The sequence below is a fragment of the Silene latifolia genome, chromosome 3 (genome assembly GCF_048544455.1).
Source record: "Silene latifolia isolate original U9 population chromosome 3, ASM4854445v1, whole genome shotgun sequence".
NCBI lineage: Eukaryota > Viridiplantae > Streptophyta > Magnoliopsida > Caryophyllales > Caryophyllaceae > Silene > Silene latifolia.
The window spans coordinates 6,259,724-6,278,666 of NC_133528.1; the positions used below are offsets into that span (position 1 = coordinate 6,259,724).

The 18,943-nt window shown below is 36.3% G+C and overlaps 1 protein-coding gene across 1 annotated transcript; it reads right to left on the reverse strand.

The window, feature by feature from the left end:
- Nucleotides 1–6,429: 6,429 nt before the first annotated feature.
- On the reverse strand, nucleotides 6,430–7,672 carry LOC141646945 (uncharacterized). The gene is made up of 2 exons (XM_074454954.1): nucleotides 7,337–7,672; nucleotides 6,430–6,692 (listed from the first exon to the last, which is right to left on the reverse strand). Exons 1-2 carry the CDS (start codon nucleotides 7,537–7,539, stop codon nucleotides 6,680–6,682), a joined length of 216 nt encoding a protein of 71 aa, XP_074311055.1. The 5' UTR covers nucleotides 7,540–7,672; the 3' UTR covers nucleotides 6,430–6,679.
- Nucleotides 7,673–18,943: the final 11,271 nt, after the last annotated feature.

An 18,943-nucleotide genomic window follows, 5' to 3' on the forward strand; every position in this document is an offset into this window, starting at 1 on the left:
TATTTGAAATTACAGACGGATAATAATAGGACGCAATCGGTAATACTGAAGTTTATTACTCTGAGTAAAATTACGTAAGACAGTTGTATTGAGATTCAGTACTATACGATACCGCCATTTTAATGATATGTTTGATGTTTGATTAGGGAAGTAGTTCTTAATGTATTTTTTCCAAATTTTGATGTCCGAGTAGTGAAAATAACAGGTAAGTGGTTATTACAGTTTACCCAGAGGTCTTGGGTTCGAACCCTAAAAATATAATATTGTTAAAATTATACGGGAGAATATTACTATCTTAGTGATCTTATTAGACTCGAATTCGAACTACACCGGAGGGTATACGCATGAAGTGAAAATAACTAGTACTATAATTTGGTGCACCGTTTATTGGCAGTTTCTCAATTATAGTAGTAGTAAGTAAAAAGTAGCACATGCAACGTTTGTAAAGCTGGACTTTTAGGCACTTGAGAATTGAGATCTTGAATGTGCAAATTAGTGAGTGGCATTTGGTAGAATTATGATTATGATAATTGATTAGTCATAACATGCATTGTTGTATGGTTTACTCGTTTTAACCTGCTAAATAAAATGCATGTTATGATATTTATAAAAAAAAGTGTACGAAATATCTCGTTAAGAATCCTATCGTACCGAAAAAGACTTATAATTTACTTTCGAGATTTCAACGTCCTTAACATCTTGTATCTCGAGAACTTGTGAATACTAGCACTTAAATGACATGCACACATGTAAACCATGCGTTTATATACAGTTCTCAATCTTCTCGTGCAATTATGTTACTATGTCCCTAGTGTAGTAATGTATCCATAATTGTCCTTTAAAAAAATATTGACTACACAACAATGGTTATAACACTCAATTGATCGAAATAATATCGATCCCTCGCCCCATAAATAAATTGTGTTCAATGCTTGCGTGTTTGGGCAAAGTTGAAATTTTCCTCCTAGACACATTTTACTGTGAAGAATAATTGACAACTGTCCAACTCGATTGATTAATTGCACTCGATTTACATTATACACTTCATCGTAAATCCAACAAAATTCCAAATCGATAAACAAACAATAGTTTTCAAGATACGACTATAATGTAAACAAACCACATTATTTTTAATTTTAATATTTAATAATTTAATAATATTAATAATATTCATTAATTGGGATAGGTTGATGGAGATTTTGCTGGCTTTGCTAGTTTGCTGAAATTGAGCTGTTGGGCCGTGGGGCCCAATATACGCGGCATTTTTATTTAGAGAATCACTTGAATGACGGCGTTAGTTAACGGCAATTGACTCAATTACGGTTAATTTGCTGGCGTCAGTGTAATTAATCAGTTAAGATTAACGGTAAACTGTAATGGCCGTTAAAAATGAACGATAAGAATGTCCAGCGAAATTTGGAAGTTTCTTACAAATCGCCGCATTTCTGCACATGGCTAGGGACACATCTCATTATCAATCATCATCTTTTCCTAATCAAAAAATACGATTTTACAATAAAAAATAAAAAAATTAAAAAAATATATTGCTATTTCATATTCACTTTACTTTGTTTTATTTACCCACATGAATAGTACCTGACTCGTTGCAAGTTTGCGATGGATATGTCCGTTACAAACGAGAATTTGAGTTATAAAATAAGATGCTCTTAAATTATTCACAAATTCTCATTATAGACGGGAGATAACCTATAGACGAGCCAAATATCCACCCAATAAGTTGCATGGTGACTGGTGACTGTGTTGAGGCACAAAAATGTCATCACTTTAAACATATTTAACCCGTTTTCCACTTTAAACTAATATATTCGTTTATAGTAAAACTAATTGTAAATTATTGATCACGAAGACAAGACTCATGGTAATAAGTCCAATTTTGTCCAAACGTGGCATATATATTTTCACTAAACAAAATTCCACCTCCGGGGGATATGTTCTTTTTGTTGACTAAATAGCATTTAATTAACTTGTCTTTTCACCTAGGACCTACTACACAAATTACTCAAGAAAAACACCGAATCCCTTAAACAAAAACTCTTATTTAAGACCGATATATATACATATTTTAATATTTCTTTCTATTTTAAATAAGTGTCTCATTTGGACAATGGCAAGAAAATTAAGGAATATAGTTAAAATAATAAAAATTATTGTATAGGGATAAGAATATAAAAGTTAAATAATGAAAAGTATTGAATATGATGGGTTATGGGTGGTTGAGGTGGTAAATAAAGAAATGAGCCAAGGGTAGAAAAGTAAAAAACCATGTCCAACTATGGCAAATGAGACAGTTATGTGAATTGACGAAAATGGTAAATGAGACACTTATTTAGAATAGGAGGGAGTATTAATTAAAACGAACCAAAATAAATAGCATTTGATAAAATAAGGTGTCTAGAGACTAGTGTAATTACTCATGAACACAAAATCCCCTAAATTTAAACACAAATTCCTATGTAGACGGAATATGGCAGTATTAACATTTAAACGGGTTAAAATAGATAGCATTTGATAGACAAATTGTCTAGGAACTAACAAAAGTTTATCTATTATCATAGTTAGTGTAGATCTCACGCAAAAGCGCGTTTTTTTAAATGGTGTTTTTATAGAGAATTTAACAATTAAATTGACTATAAAAACAAATTTTAATAATGTTTAGTAATAAGGGGTAGAAGAGATAAAATTTTAGCTTGGAGGAAATTGCCAGTTGAACTAATTTTTTTTTAATGAAAAATTTATTTATTATAATTAAGATTCTCAATTTAACATAAATAACACATGATTTTTTTTATCCATATAAAATATTTCAGTGAACAGTTAAGTGCATAACTATTATCGTAATTTTTGTTAAAACATATGAAATAACAAATATAAAGGAAAAATACGAAAAGCATATGCAAATAATTTAATAATTTGACTATTTGAGTAGAATTTATGTATAGTTCATAAGATGGGTTAGTGGAAAAAAACATGGATAGTGTAACATAGCTCATCGCTTATTTATAGTTTCAGCAAGTCTCTAAGCTTGCGACGGGTCAAGTAATACTCATGTGGGTAGATAAGACAAAACAGATTGCTATTTTCTGGGCATTTTGCTTTTGTCTTATCTACCTCACATGGGTAATACTTGACCCATCGCAAGCTTGCGGCGGATATGCCCGTCATAAATGAGAATTTGTGTTATAATTTAGGATTAGAAAGGAGCCTAAAATTGTGAGGAAATATTGTTTCGGCGGGAAAAATATGAGAATCTTTTATTCTAGTAGTATTAAAGGAAATGAAGTAGAATTTGGATCAAAGATATATTCGTCTAACTTAAATATAAAACTCATTGACAAATCACGAGAAATAAGCAACAATAATTTGAAAGTGGTTGGTTAATCAAGTTGAAAATTAAGTTTAGTAAGAATAGTTAGGAGAAAAGGACACACCGTCATTCACGTTAGCCTTGTGAATGCGTCGTGATTCTATTATTTTTGCATGGATATTTCGAGTAAACACCCTAACGTTTCTAATCAATTAATCCATCATATGTATCAAGTCAAACATATGTACTCCCTACTCCGTTTCGATAATTTATTTATCTATTTTATTATTTATGAGAGATTTTAATTAAACGTAAATAAATAATTAAGTGAAAATTTTATAATGATAGTTTAAATGAAGAGACATACATATAGACATATAGTTCAAGTAAACATATATAGTAATGTGAGCTAGTGTTAATTCATGTTAATGAAAAGAGAAAATTCCGAAAACATTATTAACCAAGAAAAAGATAAAACTTATGTATATTGGGAGTACTTCAACGTATATTACTCCGTATACAACCACACAAACGCAATTAAAATCGAAGTAATAATTAAGTCTAATACATACCAGTAGGTCTCTTAAAATACCGTTTCCCTAAAATATTTGTAAATACAAAAAGTTTGTTCCTACTCGTATTATATATTGCTTTCTATACGACATAGACTGCCGATAATTAAGCAAGTTTGGGTGGAAGAAAAACGTGTCATGTAGCACATTATATGTTTGGTAGCTAGGACAAGAAATTAATAAGGCATCTAGAATCGTAAGAAATAAAGTTGATCACAAAAACTCCGGAGAGACAGTCTCCCAATAACGTTATTAAGAGACCTCTTACATGATGGAGTGAGGGATCAACTAGATTTATTTTTTGCCTATTATGTCTCCCACTAAATTAATGGAAACGGTATCTCATAAGACCTACTGAAAGTTGATAACATACCAACAATTCCCTATGTCTTAGCTCTTATTCTTATAACGATATTTTGATCAATATTTTAATAAGTCGTAAGTTTAAATCTTCGTCTTTTTTATTGTTCTTGACACACACAAAAAAGCATCCCCATTCTACTTTCTTAAATTTGGATTGTAATCTAAGTTCTCCGTTTTATTTATTATTTATTTCCAATTAAGTATTTAGAAAGGCACACGATATAGGTAGTTTATATCGTTTAATCCAACTAGAGTAAATTGTTTTATAATGTAGGAGTAATTGTAAGAGAATATGTTTTAACTTATATTGCGAAAAAAATGTTAATCTAGTACTCGTATATAATATTTACCAGTTAAAATAAATTTGAGATATAAACTGGGGGTAATAAATCTTTCAAGAAACCTGCAACATGTATGTTAATCTAGTCTTAGAGTCTTAGGTCAGACCAATTTGAATAATGATGGAGTCGGGAATTAAACCCGACGGAGGCGAAAATATTTAGGAGGGCGAACAAGTAATAATTTAAAAGACACGCAAACAAATGAAAAAATTTAACTTAAAACTTCGAATTTTTCATCTGCCAGCGAAAATAAACGCCCCTACTAACTCTCTCTGATTCCACCACTGATTTTAATTTTTAAATGTGTGTCACTCAAAAACAAAATTGTGATGGAAACATACGGTTAGGCTCTAGCTAAAGAGTATTGGCCCATATGTTTTTCTTTGCGGAGTATACTATCGATTGATTGAGTAGATTGGGCCCCTATAATATTTCAACTCCATTTAGACAAACAAGTTTACGACATTGGCCCATATAAGCTTAATTGCCTACTTATAAGTTATATAGTACTTTAAAATTCTCAACTCTCCCAAATAATAGCCTTTCTTATATCTACTAGTTTTAATCCCGTAAAATTCACAAGACTGAAAGTTTGCAAGTACCATTGTGTTAGAAGGAGAGATATTGATGGGGCCTTTGAATCCCTTGAATGCTTTTGAAGGTGGTTTTCGTTGTTGAAGAGCGGAAGATGGCGCGTCATACCTATAATAGGGGATTTATGAATACGAAACTATCATGATTTTTTTTCTTTTTTGGTGTAAATGGGAGTGTTTATCGTCTTCAACAATGTATAAATCCTTCGCCGCGGGTATTTTCAAAGAGGTAAACAATTGGCCAGACTTTGCTCTATTCCGATGAATAGAGATCAAATCCCAAATCTCATGGTTAAAGGAATAAGGTGAGCAATCAACTCACAAAATTCATTTGGTTAGCTAACATAAGAGGTGGCCAACTTGAATTGGTGGGCCAGCTCGACCAAGCTTGCCCACATCGGGCTAGATTTTGGTGGCCTGCCTGGCCCATCACTTGGAATGGTTCAGCCCGCCTTTGGGTCCGTCCGAGTCAGTGTCCCTCCCCCCTCAGCCCAGCACTGGTCAAGCCTGTTGACCTAGTCCTAGCATAATTACATGGGACTGACTCGCGTGGGTCGGTTAGCCTAAACACCAGGTGGTCTTGTGCCTGGGCCCAATTTTCCAGCTCACCCGGCATGACCCTACACTAACAACTCTCAGTGTCGTGTTCGAGCCCCTTACCATTGACCCAACCCGTAAATAACCCAACCCAATGCCATTCCTAACTGACATATTATAACGAGGCTAATAAGTACTAAGTAACTAGTTACATTTGACCTTACATTCTTTATATACTTCATTCATTCTCATATGATGTACCCATTTTATTAAAATACTCCACTCATATATTCAACAAATGGGTACATCATATAAAAACGGAGGAAGTATATTATATCTGATATAGATTACGGAGTACAACACCATATAATAAATCATTTTTATAATGTTTTATAATTCCTTTACTATGTAGTTATTACTCTCTCGGTCTTAATTAATACTTATCTATTATCTTTTCTGTAAGGAAAAATTAAAATATACTCCCTCATATTCACTATATTCTTCCTATTTCCTTATTCGGATTATTCGGGTTTTCTTCCCTATTTCCCTTTTTGGGTTGATTTGTGTGGTCCAAATTAAATTGCATGTGGGATAGTGTGTTTTGTGTGGTCTAAATTCACTTTCTTATTTCTTGTGCAAAAAGGAAAGGGAAAGAGTATAGTGAATAGGAGGGAGTAGATAACTATTTCCTCCACAAAAAAATAGAAAACTATTGAATAAAACAAAGGGAATAATAATATTTATATTATTATTATACGATTGGAACACCATATATATGTTCGACAATCAGTAATGGGCTTTTGTCGTACACTGCCTACTCTGGTTTGAGTTTAGCATTTGCTCCAAATTCAATTGTGTGCTTTAAACTTCTTCACTCCTTGGCCGACCTTGGTAATCCTTAAATTTATGGAAACCCAAATTCATACTCATCTATCCCTTACGTCCTAATCATTTGTTGCCCCTTGCAAATAACAGAAACAATAAATAAGTGATTGAGACGTAAAATGTAATACTATGAACAACATATGCTAATTTGTTTTTCAATGTTTAAGCAAATTATAGAGCCAAAAATTAAACTATATTGAACTTGCTTCTAAATTCTAAATAAGTGATCGGGATGCTGATTTTTTCAAAAATTATAGCGCCGGAAAATCGGAAATTAAACTATTAAACTAACTTCTAAATTCTTAATCACACCCCAAGAAAATAATTCACAAATTACATAATTTAATTCATGGTCCACCATAATAAATATCTACGCATGTCATATTTTTTCTAGCATTAAATCCTGTAAACTTATTAATTTTATGTACAATTTGAAAAAAAGAAAGTGCAAATATTGTGCTACATACTATAACAAACACCAAGCCACCAACAAGTCAATAGATTATAGAAGAACAACAAACTAAATAATTAAATTACAAATAATACTTCCTTCATTCGTTCCAATTCACTATATTTTTCAAATCTCGCTCATATATTTTGTTAAATATAGTGAATTGGATCGAGCTGGTGAACAGATGAATAAATAAATAAATAAATAAATAAATAATCTGTAATTAACTAGATAAATAGCCCTAGTTAATAAAGAAGAAAAATAATTACCCATAAGATTTAAGAATAACACCACAAAAAGTGCAAATAATAGCTTTCCAATACTTGAAATAAAAAGGAATGAAACAACATCTAGTCTCCGTTTGCATATCGGCGACACGAGCGCCACCGCCACACCGTGAACATAAGCTTGCTACCGGTCTATGGCTTCTAATCCTTCTCTTTTGGTCTACTATGAAACACAAGGACACCATTTTTTCTTCCTCTTTTTCTTTCTATTTTAAGAAATATAAAGTTTGATGAATTTATATTGTTTTTATTATTAATATAGAGAACGTACTACACTTGTGTTATAGGTTTGTTGCTTTCGTTTCTATGCGTTGGTTCATGGTCATTTATAGAAGGAGTTATTACGAGGGTTGTACTGTACGTACTGTAGTAAGAGGATAGTAATTGAGAACTCATCATTTGTTTTGCAATCTTTATTCAAATTATTTTACCAGTACGTTTTACTTGTGACGGTCACAAACTTGTGATCTTTCACAACCCTCTTCCACTTGCCCTTCCACTTGCTCTGTATTTTTACTCCCTTCATGTACTATTTTTAGACTCAATTGATATCTCTTCTCGCAAATTGTGACGAAGTTAATATGATTACTTTACGATTAAAAGTAATTATTCACAAATTTGTTGAAATATTAATTCACATATAGTGTCCCACAACCAGGGGCGGATCCAGGATTCAAATCTACGGTGGGCTAACAAATTTACTAATTGGAAAAATTTTCTTTCTAAAATGCTATATAAGACTTGGAATTGATAATTATACGTGGTTTACCCTAAACTGCTTCATTTTAACGTATTTTTCGTGATATTTGAAGCAACAATAATTTTAAAATTATGAGATTTTTGAGACATTATTATACTACGGATTACTTTAGTTTTTGTGCATTAAATAAAGTGACTATGAGTATGGGGTACTGGGGTGGACATTTTGTAAAAGAAGTATAAAAACCTCTAGCCCAAGTAGCAAGAAATGTAAGGATATCGTCATACAACTACTACCGTCTACAACAAAAAATAAGTGTAAAAATAAGATAGGTATAAATACAAACAAAAAAGTTGGAAATTTCTCCCTGTTGGGTTTCGAACCTACAATCAAAAGAATAAGTGTAAAAATAAGATAGGTATAAATACAAACAAAAAAGTTGGAAATTTCTCACTGTTGGGTTTCGAACCTACAATCAAAAGAATAAGTGTAAAAATAAGATAGGTATAAATACAAACAAAAAAGTAGGAAATTTCTCCCTGTTGAGTTTCGAACGTACAAACAAAAAAGTTGGAAATTTCTCCCTGTTGAGTTTCGAACGTACAATAAAAGAATAGGAGACAAGTATTCTACCACAAGACCAAGTGTATCTTCATGCTTTTATGTTACACCTTGTTATATATATTTTTGTTTCTTCAAAAAAGAGGTTGCTCCAGCCCATATAGCCCTTGGGCTGGATCCGCCCCTGCCCACAACTTGAAAAAGAGAGATTATACCACTTTATAACCAAGAGAGCTAGTGAGCTACTCGGCCACTCCTCCTATATAGTCTTATTGCCAAATGGTTTTAGGATGGAATCTCTCTTACACGCATGTAACAGTAGGTCAGTAGTAACAATTGTTGGAACTAATTACTAAACTCCGAAATAGTAATTAATTAAGACGGAAAAAACAGTAGCAAAAACCAAGATCAGAATTAGAAATACCGACAGAGGAATTGGTAGTGACGCTGTAATACCCCGTATTTTATATTAATTATTATGTATTTTATATTACTAATTATGTCGGGATAATAGTTGAGTCGAGTTAATTTTTTAGTCGTGTTGATATCGTAAGACCGAGTTACTCGTAAACTTGTTGGGACGGGTATAACTGGACGATAGCTTACCCATTTACCAATCACGTTACACATGACCCTTTTACCAGACCCATTTACCATCTAATCTAAATTTAACCTAATTCTACCCTAATCCTTCCCTCAACCCGCCTCCCTCCCGCCTCCCTCTTTCATCAGCCCAGATCTCAACCCTCACGCATAGAGAGAGAGAGAGTAGCCGTGGGTGATTGAGGGCACTGCAAGGAAGAGCTAGGGGGTGATTGGCGACGACCTAGGGTGGCCCTGGCGGCGGCGGTAGCAATGCGAGAAAAAGGTAAGAGCAACCCCATTTTCCTCTGTTTTTCGCATTTGGTGTCGGGTTTTGGTTGTTATTTCGTGACTAGGGGAGGTGTTGCTGGTGGTTGTTAGCAGGGTAGGGGTAATGGGTGGTAAGGGATGAGTGTTTTGGTGGTGGTTAGGGTGGTTATAGGTGGTGTTTGTGGCTGTGCAAGGCAGCATCGACATGGGGGGTAGTAAACGGTTTAAGCATGGGTTTTTCAGGCGGTTTAGATAGGTAAGGTTTGGGTGGCACCACCGTGGACTAGGGGGAGGTCGAAACGGTGGTGCTGTGGTGTCTGGGTGCGTGGCTTGGCGGTGAGCAGGGCAGTGGTGATTGGGCAGGGAATGGGTAATTGTTGCGGTGGTGGTAAGGGGAGAACAGGGAGTGTTTGGTGATGCGCGGTGGTGAACCAGGCCAAATGGCGGCCTGGGTTTGACTCACCGGCGGCAGTCGACCCCAGTGGGGGTATCCGTTGGTGGCTGGGGCAGAGTGGGGGTTCGGTCTGGTGGTTGTCGTGGTGGTGTAGGTGGTGCGTAAGGGGTGTGTGCGTGTGTGAAGGGGTAGTGTCGATAACGGGCTGTTTTGATTTCGAAACGGGTTTTTGTCATTGTTTAATCATTAGAATTCGTTAAGTTATCGCATGCTTAATTAATTAATCTTTTTCCGAGTTATTAATTAATTAGAGACGGGTTGAGTCGGGATGTTTGAGTTGTTTAAAGTTTGATTCGGGTATTTCTTAATCGTATAATTCGTTTAATCTTTTATTTATCATATTAGTTATTTAATTTAATTCCCGAGTCGGTTAAATAATTCAAGTCGGGTTTTGAGTCGGGACTGATTAAAGTGTAAAGTTGCTATATCGGGAAAGTTTCTATTTTGAGAGATGTCTATATTTAGTAGTTAGTAATTATAAATATTATAATTGTTTTAGGTGACGGATTTGTGAAGGATCGATAATCAAATGCATTGCTTTGTTTTTCGGATCGCTTTAAGCGTGTGTAATTGGATTTTTGGCACTTTGAGGTAGGGAAATACACTTGTCCTATTATCATCATTGATCGAATTGTGTTGACTTGATTTCTGGATGTTGACTTATGTTATGATTTATATATACGGGAAAGTGATTGACTGAATTGATCGTATTGAGTATGGTATCACAACATTCAGTAGCTGGCATGATTTCATTCATTTGATATACATATTGTATTGCATAATTACTGTTGAGCATTTCATATGCATTGGAGTTGGAGGATGGTGTGGTGGTGACGAGGTTGTGATACGATGTGATGTTGTGATAAGGCCCGGGCGGGTTGCGGGACTTGCCCTGGTGTCCTCAACAAGGGTGCGAGATCGACTTCGGTCGATATATAGTCTCTGGGGATCGGTATGGCTGGGCGTTCGGGGATGTGTGTGATAAGTTGAGATGGAGATGGAGGTGAAGGAGGAGCATGCATATCATATTTTATTGTTTCATTGTTTTCCCTACTCAACCTCGTGGTTGACCCTGTGTATTCGTGAACACCGTGATGAACCATAATGGGAGCAGATTTTGACAGTACTAAAAATTAGCTGACTTGGGAGCTATGGGATGCGTGAGGACTTGGCCAATCTACCTAGAAGTCTAGACCACATAGAAGATTTTATCACTTAATTTATTTTCCGCTGCGAGTTGTACTTATCTTATATTAAGTTTAGTTGGATAATTTGTGATAAACATGTAATCGTTAAGTTTTAATTTAAAGTACTTTGGTATTGTTGTACTTTGTTATTCACTACCTCGGGAAACCGAGATGGTAACAGTCCGGTTTATTAGGGAATGTCTTGCTAAAGGCTCCTTCATAAACCGGGGTGTTACAAAGTGGTATCAGAGCGAACGATCCTCAGGCCTAAACCAATGAGCCCAATGAATATAGGATGTGTCTAATTAGAATGAACCCCGGGATAGGACTGTTAGGAGCACACTAAGGTAAGGTATGAGTTAGGGGCCCCCTCACACCGAACCAGCGGCTCTCTCAGTTTGACCCGAAAACCCTGAGTGTATATGAGAGAAAGGGTAGAAGAGTTGCTTGAGGTTGAACATGAAATCCCTATATCATTGCCTAAGTGTTCACTGATTGATACATTGAGTATTGCATAAAAGAGTTGATGTATACCTTGAGATCCATTTATTCTAACCATTCTGCAGGACAACGCTACGGTAAGTATTTTGTATGAATGATGACGTGATCATATGATGTTGTGGAAATGAGAAATAAATTTTCGAGTTCAGGATAATAGTCAATGAAGTGTTGTGATAGTCGTGAGCATTAATATAATTGCGAGTCGATGATAGTGACCTAGGTGGATGTTGAATGATGTGCTGATAGTATTATTATGCCTAGTAATATGCGGTTATGTGATCCCAAAGCCATGCTAGAATAGTCTTGTGACAGTAATTAGAAACACTTTTGAATTGCATGTTTATAGTCATAGCAAACGTGATTTAGATGTACGGAGTAGATCGAGATGCGAAGGGGTTCTGCAGGACTTGCCCTGGTGTCCTCAGCTGCGAGCTGGCAGATCGACTTCGGTCGATATATAGTCTACCGGGGATCGGTATGGCTGGGCGTTCCGGGGATGTGTGTGATGAGTTGAGATGGAGATGGAGGTGAAGGAGGAGCATGCATATCATATTTTATTGTTTCATTGTTTTCCCTACTCAACCTCGTGGTTGACCCTGTGTATTCGTGAACACCTGTGATGAACCATAATGGGGAGCAGATTTGACAGGTACTAAAGATTAGCTGACTTGAGAGCTATGGGATGCGTGAGGACTTGGCCAATCTACCTAGAAGTCTAGACCACATAGAAGATTTTATCACTTAATTTATTTTCCGCTGCGAGTTGTACTTATCTTATATTAAGTTTAGTTGGATAATTTGTGATAAACATGTAATCGTTAAGTTTTAATTTAAAGTACTTTGGTATTGTTGTACTTTGTTATTCACTACCTCGGGAAACCGAGATGGTAACAGTCCCGTTTATTAGGGAATGTCTTGCTAAAGGCTCCTTCATAAACCGGGGTGTTACAAAGTACAGTGTGAGATTTAAGTTAGAATGGGTTAGTATCAGTAATATGGTTGTAAGAGTTTGGAACATAGAAAATGAACGACTTAGTGCTGAAACTTGTTTTGTTTGATTGTACTCTTTAATTGACCGTACTGCCATTTCTTTTCTATTTATTGCCTATGGATGAAAATTTCATGGGAGATAGCCTTGGGAATTAGTGTTCATTTGGCATTGGTTTCATGCTTATATGATATACGAATTAAGAGTAATAAATATTTTAGTGGGCTGTGGTCAGGAAGTTCCTGTGCAGTGATGTTTTGACCAACGATTTTATAAAAAAATCCTCATTTAAATTGTATTAATCATTTTCGCATAATTCCAACTCCACCAATCATAAAATTCGCATATGTTTTCAAATTGTTAAGCCACGAAAATTCTTGATGTCTCTATATTAAACGGTAAGTTTTGCAAACTGACCCAAGTTTTGGACCAATTGCTGTCACATGTTTGTTTGGACCAACTGAGTTTTAAAATTCTTTAAAAATGAAATTTCTTGTGCTTTAGACCTAATTCTTTTTCCCCTGTGTTTTTAACTCCCCGTGTTTTATAAAAATAATATGAATCAAGTTTTAGTCGAACGGTTATTTACTCGTGATCTTTGAAAGTTACAACGTGAATCATGACTTGTAAAATGTGCGTTCTATGTGAGTTTTTATATAATTTTTTGGTTATTTCATGAGCCTTATTAATGTGATCTTATAATGTTTTATACGATGATAGTAGCACGCATGTTCAGTAATTATGTATCTTAATAGGTGATAAAATTAAAGTCTAGTTGATAACATTGTTGGCATGATAGTATGAGTGAAATTGAATATCTTAAATTGATTCCTAATCAAGGGTGAAATATTTTATACGAGTCCAGTTGTTGCATATTTTATGTATGTTTGGCATGTTGTAATATCTCTAGTATGTTCATCCTATTTGCATGGTGGTCGGATATATATAAATATAAAACTATGTTGTCCTATCTTGGTAAAAGTTGATGGCGTTAAAAGTTAATTTGATTGTTCTAATATACTCGCATGAATAATTATAATAATTATGTCTTAATGTTTACACATGGATGATAGTAATGAGTATGTCTAAATGTTCACACATGTAGGATGCATCTAAGTTCTAATGTCTTTCATATGAGTTGTGTGCCAATAGTTATATTTATTACCTTCGCCACATTAAATTATTTCACTTGGACCTAAAACTATAACATGATAATAAACAATGTTATTATTCCTTATTGAATATGTCCGTTATTATATTGTCATAAAATGCTAAAGTGATTCTTGCAATTGGATGGGTGTGATATAAAGGGAACTGTTTGATATAACATGACAATTGGCATATCTATATTCTCGAGTCGTTACTATCAATTATCTTATAATAAAGATTGTTTATGATAACAATGTTGACAATTATAATGGGATAACCCTTTGATGATTCACATGATATGCATTGGTTCAAATGATAGTCATTATAGTTACATTTAATTGAGCCCACGAGTTGCCTAATTATTCGATCATGCAAATCAGAGAAGTTGTTCAAGTTGCTAATCTTTTATCATAGCTAGTGTTCTACAAAGTATATGATGGCAAATGTATATGTTTAAACTATTTATACAATATCTCTTGTTTTGCTGAAAATGAGTATACTAAGTTGCTAGACACAATTGATGATACGATTCTTTGAAATGTGAAACATATGTGGGATATGAAAGTGATGTTGTTGTTGTCATAGATCATATGTAGTTACTTTTATTGGGAAATATGTTTCCAGAAATGATATCGTGCAAACAATTTTATAATTTAAAATATGAATTATGAGTATGTTGTTGATTGCTTAAATTCATTGACCTAATTCGTGACCTAAACCAGCGAGTGAGTAAATGGTTGTATGGACATGTCAATAAGATCCTGTGATTGTGATAGATAGTAGTAGTGGATCTATTTCTGTGATATGTTTACAAATGTGAGAAGTTCTTAAATTGTTTTGTTGATTTTGCTCTTGCTCGTTCATAGTCTATAATTGCTCATCAAATTTGTTTAGTTGTGAAACCGTGTAAACCATGATTCCTTTCTTGTTGTTCTTTTAGTTTGATGTTGTGTTTTTAAGTTACGCATGAGCTAGTAATAGATGTTACTTGTTGACAATCAGTTAATTCCTTAATAAAACCTTGTTTCGACCTTAATGTTGATGCGCAATCTTTTATCATATGTTCTTTCCTGTCACATGTGGTTATTAATGATTTTGTTGCATAGGTATATGAAAATTTAAAAGATGTTACGAGGACGTAACCATGTTTCTAGTTGGGAGGGATTGTAAAATCTTAATGTTTATGTTGCACTTGTTTGTAGATTGTGGTTTTGACCAAGTTGATGTTTCGTTGCGGGGTACCTATGCAAATGAGTTCTATATGTTTTGTTCCTATTTCTGTTAGTCGGTTGATGTGTAAAAGGAGAGTGTAGTTAACTATTGATATTGAGATCGAGATTAGCCACTAGTATTGGGTTGTGGGGGCTTATGCCGAAGTACGTTTACGGTCCAGTGTGACCATGGTTATTGAGTTACTTGAGTTCGAGATCGGAATTTAGATGGAAGATGACGGTGTTATCAGATGATTATTTAGTTGTTATACATTTGTTTTCTCAGGTAGTTATTAGTTGTAGTTAGTTGGGTTAAGTGAAGATGAGTTAAACTTCGGGACGAAGTTTATTTTTTTTTAGGAGGGCAGAATGTAACATTTCGTGTCTGTTATGTTTAGATGATGTGTCAAAAGTGTGTGTTAACGATATAGGAAATGCGTGACGTCCGTAAGTACGATATACAATACCCTTCTGAGGTTGGGTACGGGAGCGAACTTCGGGACGAAGTTCATTTTAAGAGGGGAAGACTGTAATACCCCGTATTTTATATTAATTATTATGTATTTTATATTACTAATTATGTCGGGATAATAGTTGAGTCGAGTTAATTGTTTAGTCGTGTTGATATCGTAAGACCGAGTTACTCGTAAACTTGTTGGGACGGGTTTAACTGGACGATAACTTACCCATTTACCAATCACGTTACACATGACCCTTTTACCAGACCCATTTACCATCTAATCTAAATTTAACCTAATTCTACCCTAATCCTTCCCTCAACCCGCCTCCCTCACGCCTCCCTCTTTCATCAGCCCAGATCTCAACCCTCACGCATAGAGAGAGAGAGAGAGTAGCCGTGGGTGATTGAGGGCACTGCAAGGAAGAGCTAGGGGGTGATTGGCGACGACCTAGGGTGGCCCTGGCGGCGGTAGCAGCGGCAGAAAAGGTAAGAGCAACCCCATTTTCCTCTGTTTTTCGCATTTGGTGTCGGGTTTTGGTTGTTATTTCGTGACTAGGGGAGGTGTTGCTGGTGGTTGTTAGTAGGGTAGGGGTAATGGGTGGTAAGGGATGAGTGTTTTGGTGGTGGTTAGGGTGGTTATAGGTGGTGTTTGTGGCTGTGCAAGGCAGCATCGACATGGGGGGTAGTAAACGGTTTAAGCATGGGTTTTTCAGGCGGTTTAGACAGGTAAGGTTTGGGTGGCACCACCGTGGACTAGGGGGAGGTCGAAACGGTGGTGCTGTGGTGTCTGGGTGCGTGGCTTGGCGGTGAGCAGGGCAGTGGTGATTGGGCAGGGAATGGGTAATTCTTTGCGGTGGTGGTAAGGGGAGAACAGGGAGTGTTTGGTGATGCGCGGTGGTGAACCAGGCCAAATGACGGCCTGGGTTTGACTCACCGGCGGCAGTCGACCCCAGTGGGGGTGGCCGTTGGTGGCTGGGGCAGAGTGGGGGTTCGGTCTGGTGGTTGTCGTGGTGGTGTAGGTGGTGCGTAAGGGGTGTGTGCGTGTGTGAAGGGGTAGTGTCGATAACGGGCTGTTTTGATTTCGAAACGGGTTTTTGTCATTGTTTAATCATTAGAATTCGTTAAGTTATCGCATGCTTAATTAATTAATCTTTTTCCGAGTTATTAATTAATTAGAGACGGGTTGAGTCGGGATGTTTGAGTTGTTTAAAGTTTGATTCGGGTATTTCTTAATCGTATAATTCGTTTAATCTTTTATTTATCATATTAGTTATTTAATTTAATTCCCGAGTCGGTTAAATAATTCAAGTCGGGTTTTGAGTCGGGACTGATTAAAGTGTAAAGTTGCTATATCGGGAAAGTTTCTATTTTGAGAGATGTCTATATTTAGTAGTTAGTAATTATAAATATTATAATTGTTTTAGGTGACGGATTTGTGAAGGATCGATAATCAAATGCATTGCTTTGTTTTCGGATTTCGCTTTAAGCGTGTAATTGGATTTTTGGCACTTTGAGGTAGGGAAATACACTTGTCCTATTATCATCATTGATCGAATTGTGTTGACTTGATTTCTGGATGTTGACTTATGTTATGATTTATATATACGGAAAGTGATTATTTGAATTGATCGTATTGATTATGGTATCACAACATTGATGGTGGCATGATTTCATTCATTTGATATACATATTGTATTGCATAATTACTGTTGAGCATTTCATATGCATTGGAGTTGGAGGATGGTGTGGTGGTGACGAGGTTGTGATACGATGTGATGTTGTGATAAGGCCCAGGCGGGTTCTGCAGGACTTGCCCTGGTGTCCTCAGCTGCGAGCTGGCAGATCGACTTCGGTCGATATATAGTCTAGGGGATCGGTATGGTCAAGGCGTTCGGGGATGTGTGTGATGAGTTGAGATGGAGATGGAGGTGAAGGAGGAGCATGCATATCATATTTTATTGTTTCATTGTTTTCCCTACTCAACCTCGTGGTTGACCCTGTGTATTCGTGAACACCTGTGATGAACCATAATGGGGAGCAGATTTGACAGGTACTAAAGATTAGCTGACTTGGGAGCTATGGGATGCGTGAGGACTTGGCCAATCTACCTAGAAGTCTAGACCACATAGAAGATTTTATCACTTAATTTATTTTCCGCTGCGAGTTGTACTTATCTTATATTAAGTTTAGTTGGATAATTTGTGATAAACATGTAATCGTTAAGTTTTAATTTAAAGTACTTTGGTATTGTTGTACTTTGTTATTCACTACCTCGGGAAACCGAGATGGTAACAGTCCGGTTTATTAGGGAATGTCTTGCTAAAGGCTCCTTCATAAACCGGGGTGTTACAGACGCGGTGCAGAACCGCTGCCTTAAAAAACTATTTCTCCGGTGCGACCGTGGTGGCGATCAGCGACGACCGGTAGTCCCCAAGGATTACACTACTGCTGCCTCACAAACTCGCCCACTCGAGTTTGTAAGACCTGGAACGATTTTACTTAACCCAGAAATTTATAGAGAAAGCAGAGAAGAGATGGATAAGAGAAGTTGTGTGTTGTGTGTTCTGGAGCAGTGAAGAAGAGTGCTATTTATAGCAGTAAAAGGAGAGCTGTTAAGGAGCCAAAACAGAAGCCCCTTAACTCGATCAACAGACGTGAGACCAGGAGCACTACTCTCCCCACTAACAGTCTCAATTGACTGAGAATTAACACACATTCCAGAATGAATCTGGACAGACACACAATCTCACAACTGCAACAAAAACCCGCGGCCCAAAAGATTTGGCACAGCCCGCCGCAGGCGATTGCCAAATCCCAAATCCCGAATCCGGATCCGGGCCGGGCCGGGCTCGGGCACGCGCGCGCGCGTGTGCGAGTTGAATTAAGCACGTCGCAAAGTCTCTACAAAAGACTCCCCATGACCACTAGTGATAAGGTAAGGGAAGGGGTGTTATATAAACCCATAAAACACCCACTTCCTCACCAATGTGGGACAAATGGAAACTAAGAAAAAGACTCTCAAAGCCTCTATTTCCAACAATCCTCCACTAGAGGCGCCAGAGCCAGAGAAAGAAGAATTCCTGGGTAAAGGAAGGGTGGATACTTAGGTATCAATATCTTTCGATTTGAATTGACACTTTAGTGAAATGAGGAAACAACTTACTTACAACTAGAGAATATCTTGCGATTTGAATTCCTAGCTGAACTTCGGTCGATACCCCCCACTACACATATCATACCTTCAAAATAAGATCGTCCCGCGACTTCAGAGTGCAACGCGCTCTTTTAGAGCTTATGCGTTACCTTGGTACTGATAGGTGTGACCACAAGACTTCTCATAGTCTTAGGATCATTACACCTACGTAGGTGGCTCAAGTGCTTCTCATCAGCACTTCTCACACGAGCCATTAAGGACATAAGTCCAACCTAGAGTATAATTCATCAAGTGCGTCTCAAAAGCACCACCATAAAGGCTATGAATCATACTACGCCATAGGAATGGAAACTTTGGACCTAGTCAATCTCA

Bases quoted from the DNA above. Each gene is read 5' to 3' on its own strand.
- LOC141646945 (XM_074454954.1), bottom strand. From the start codon at position 7,539: ATGGTGTCCTTGTGTTTCATAGTAGACCAAAAGAGAAGGATTAGAAGC.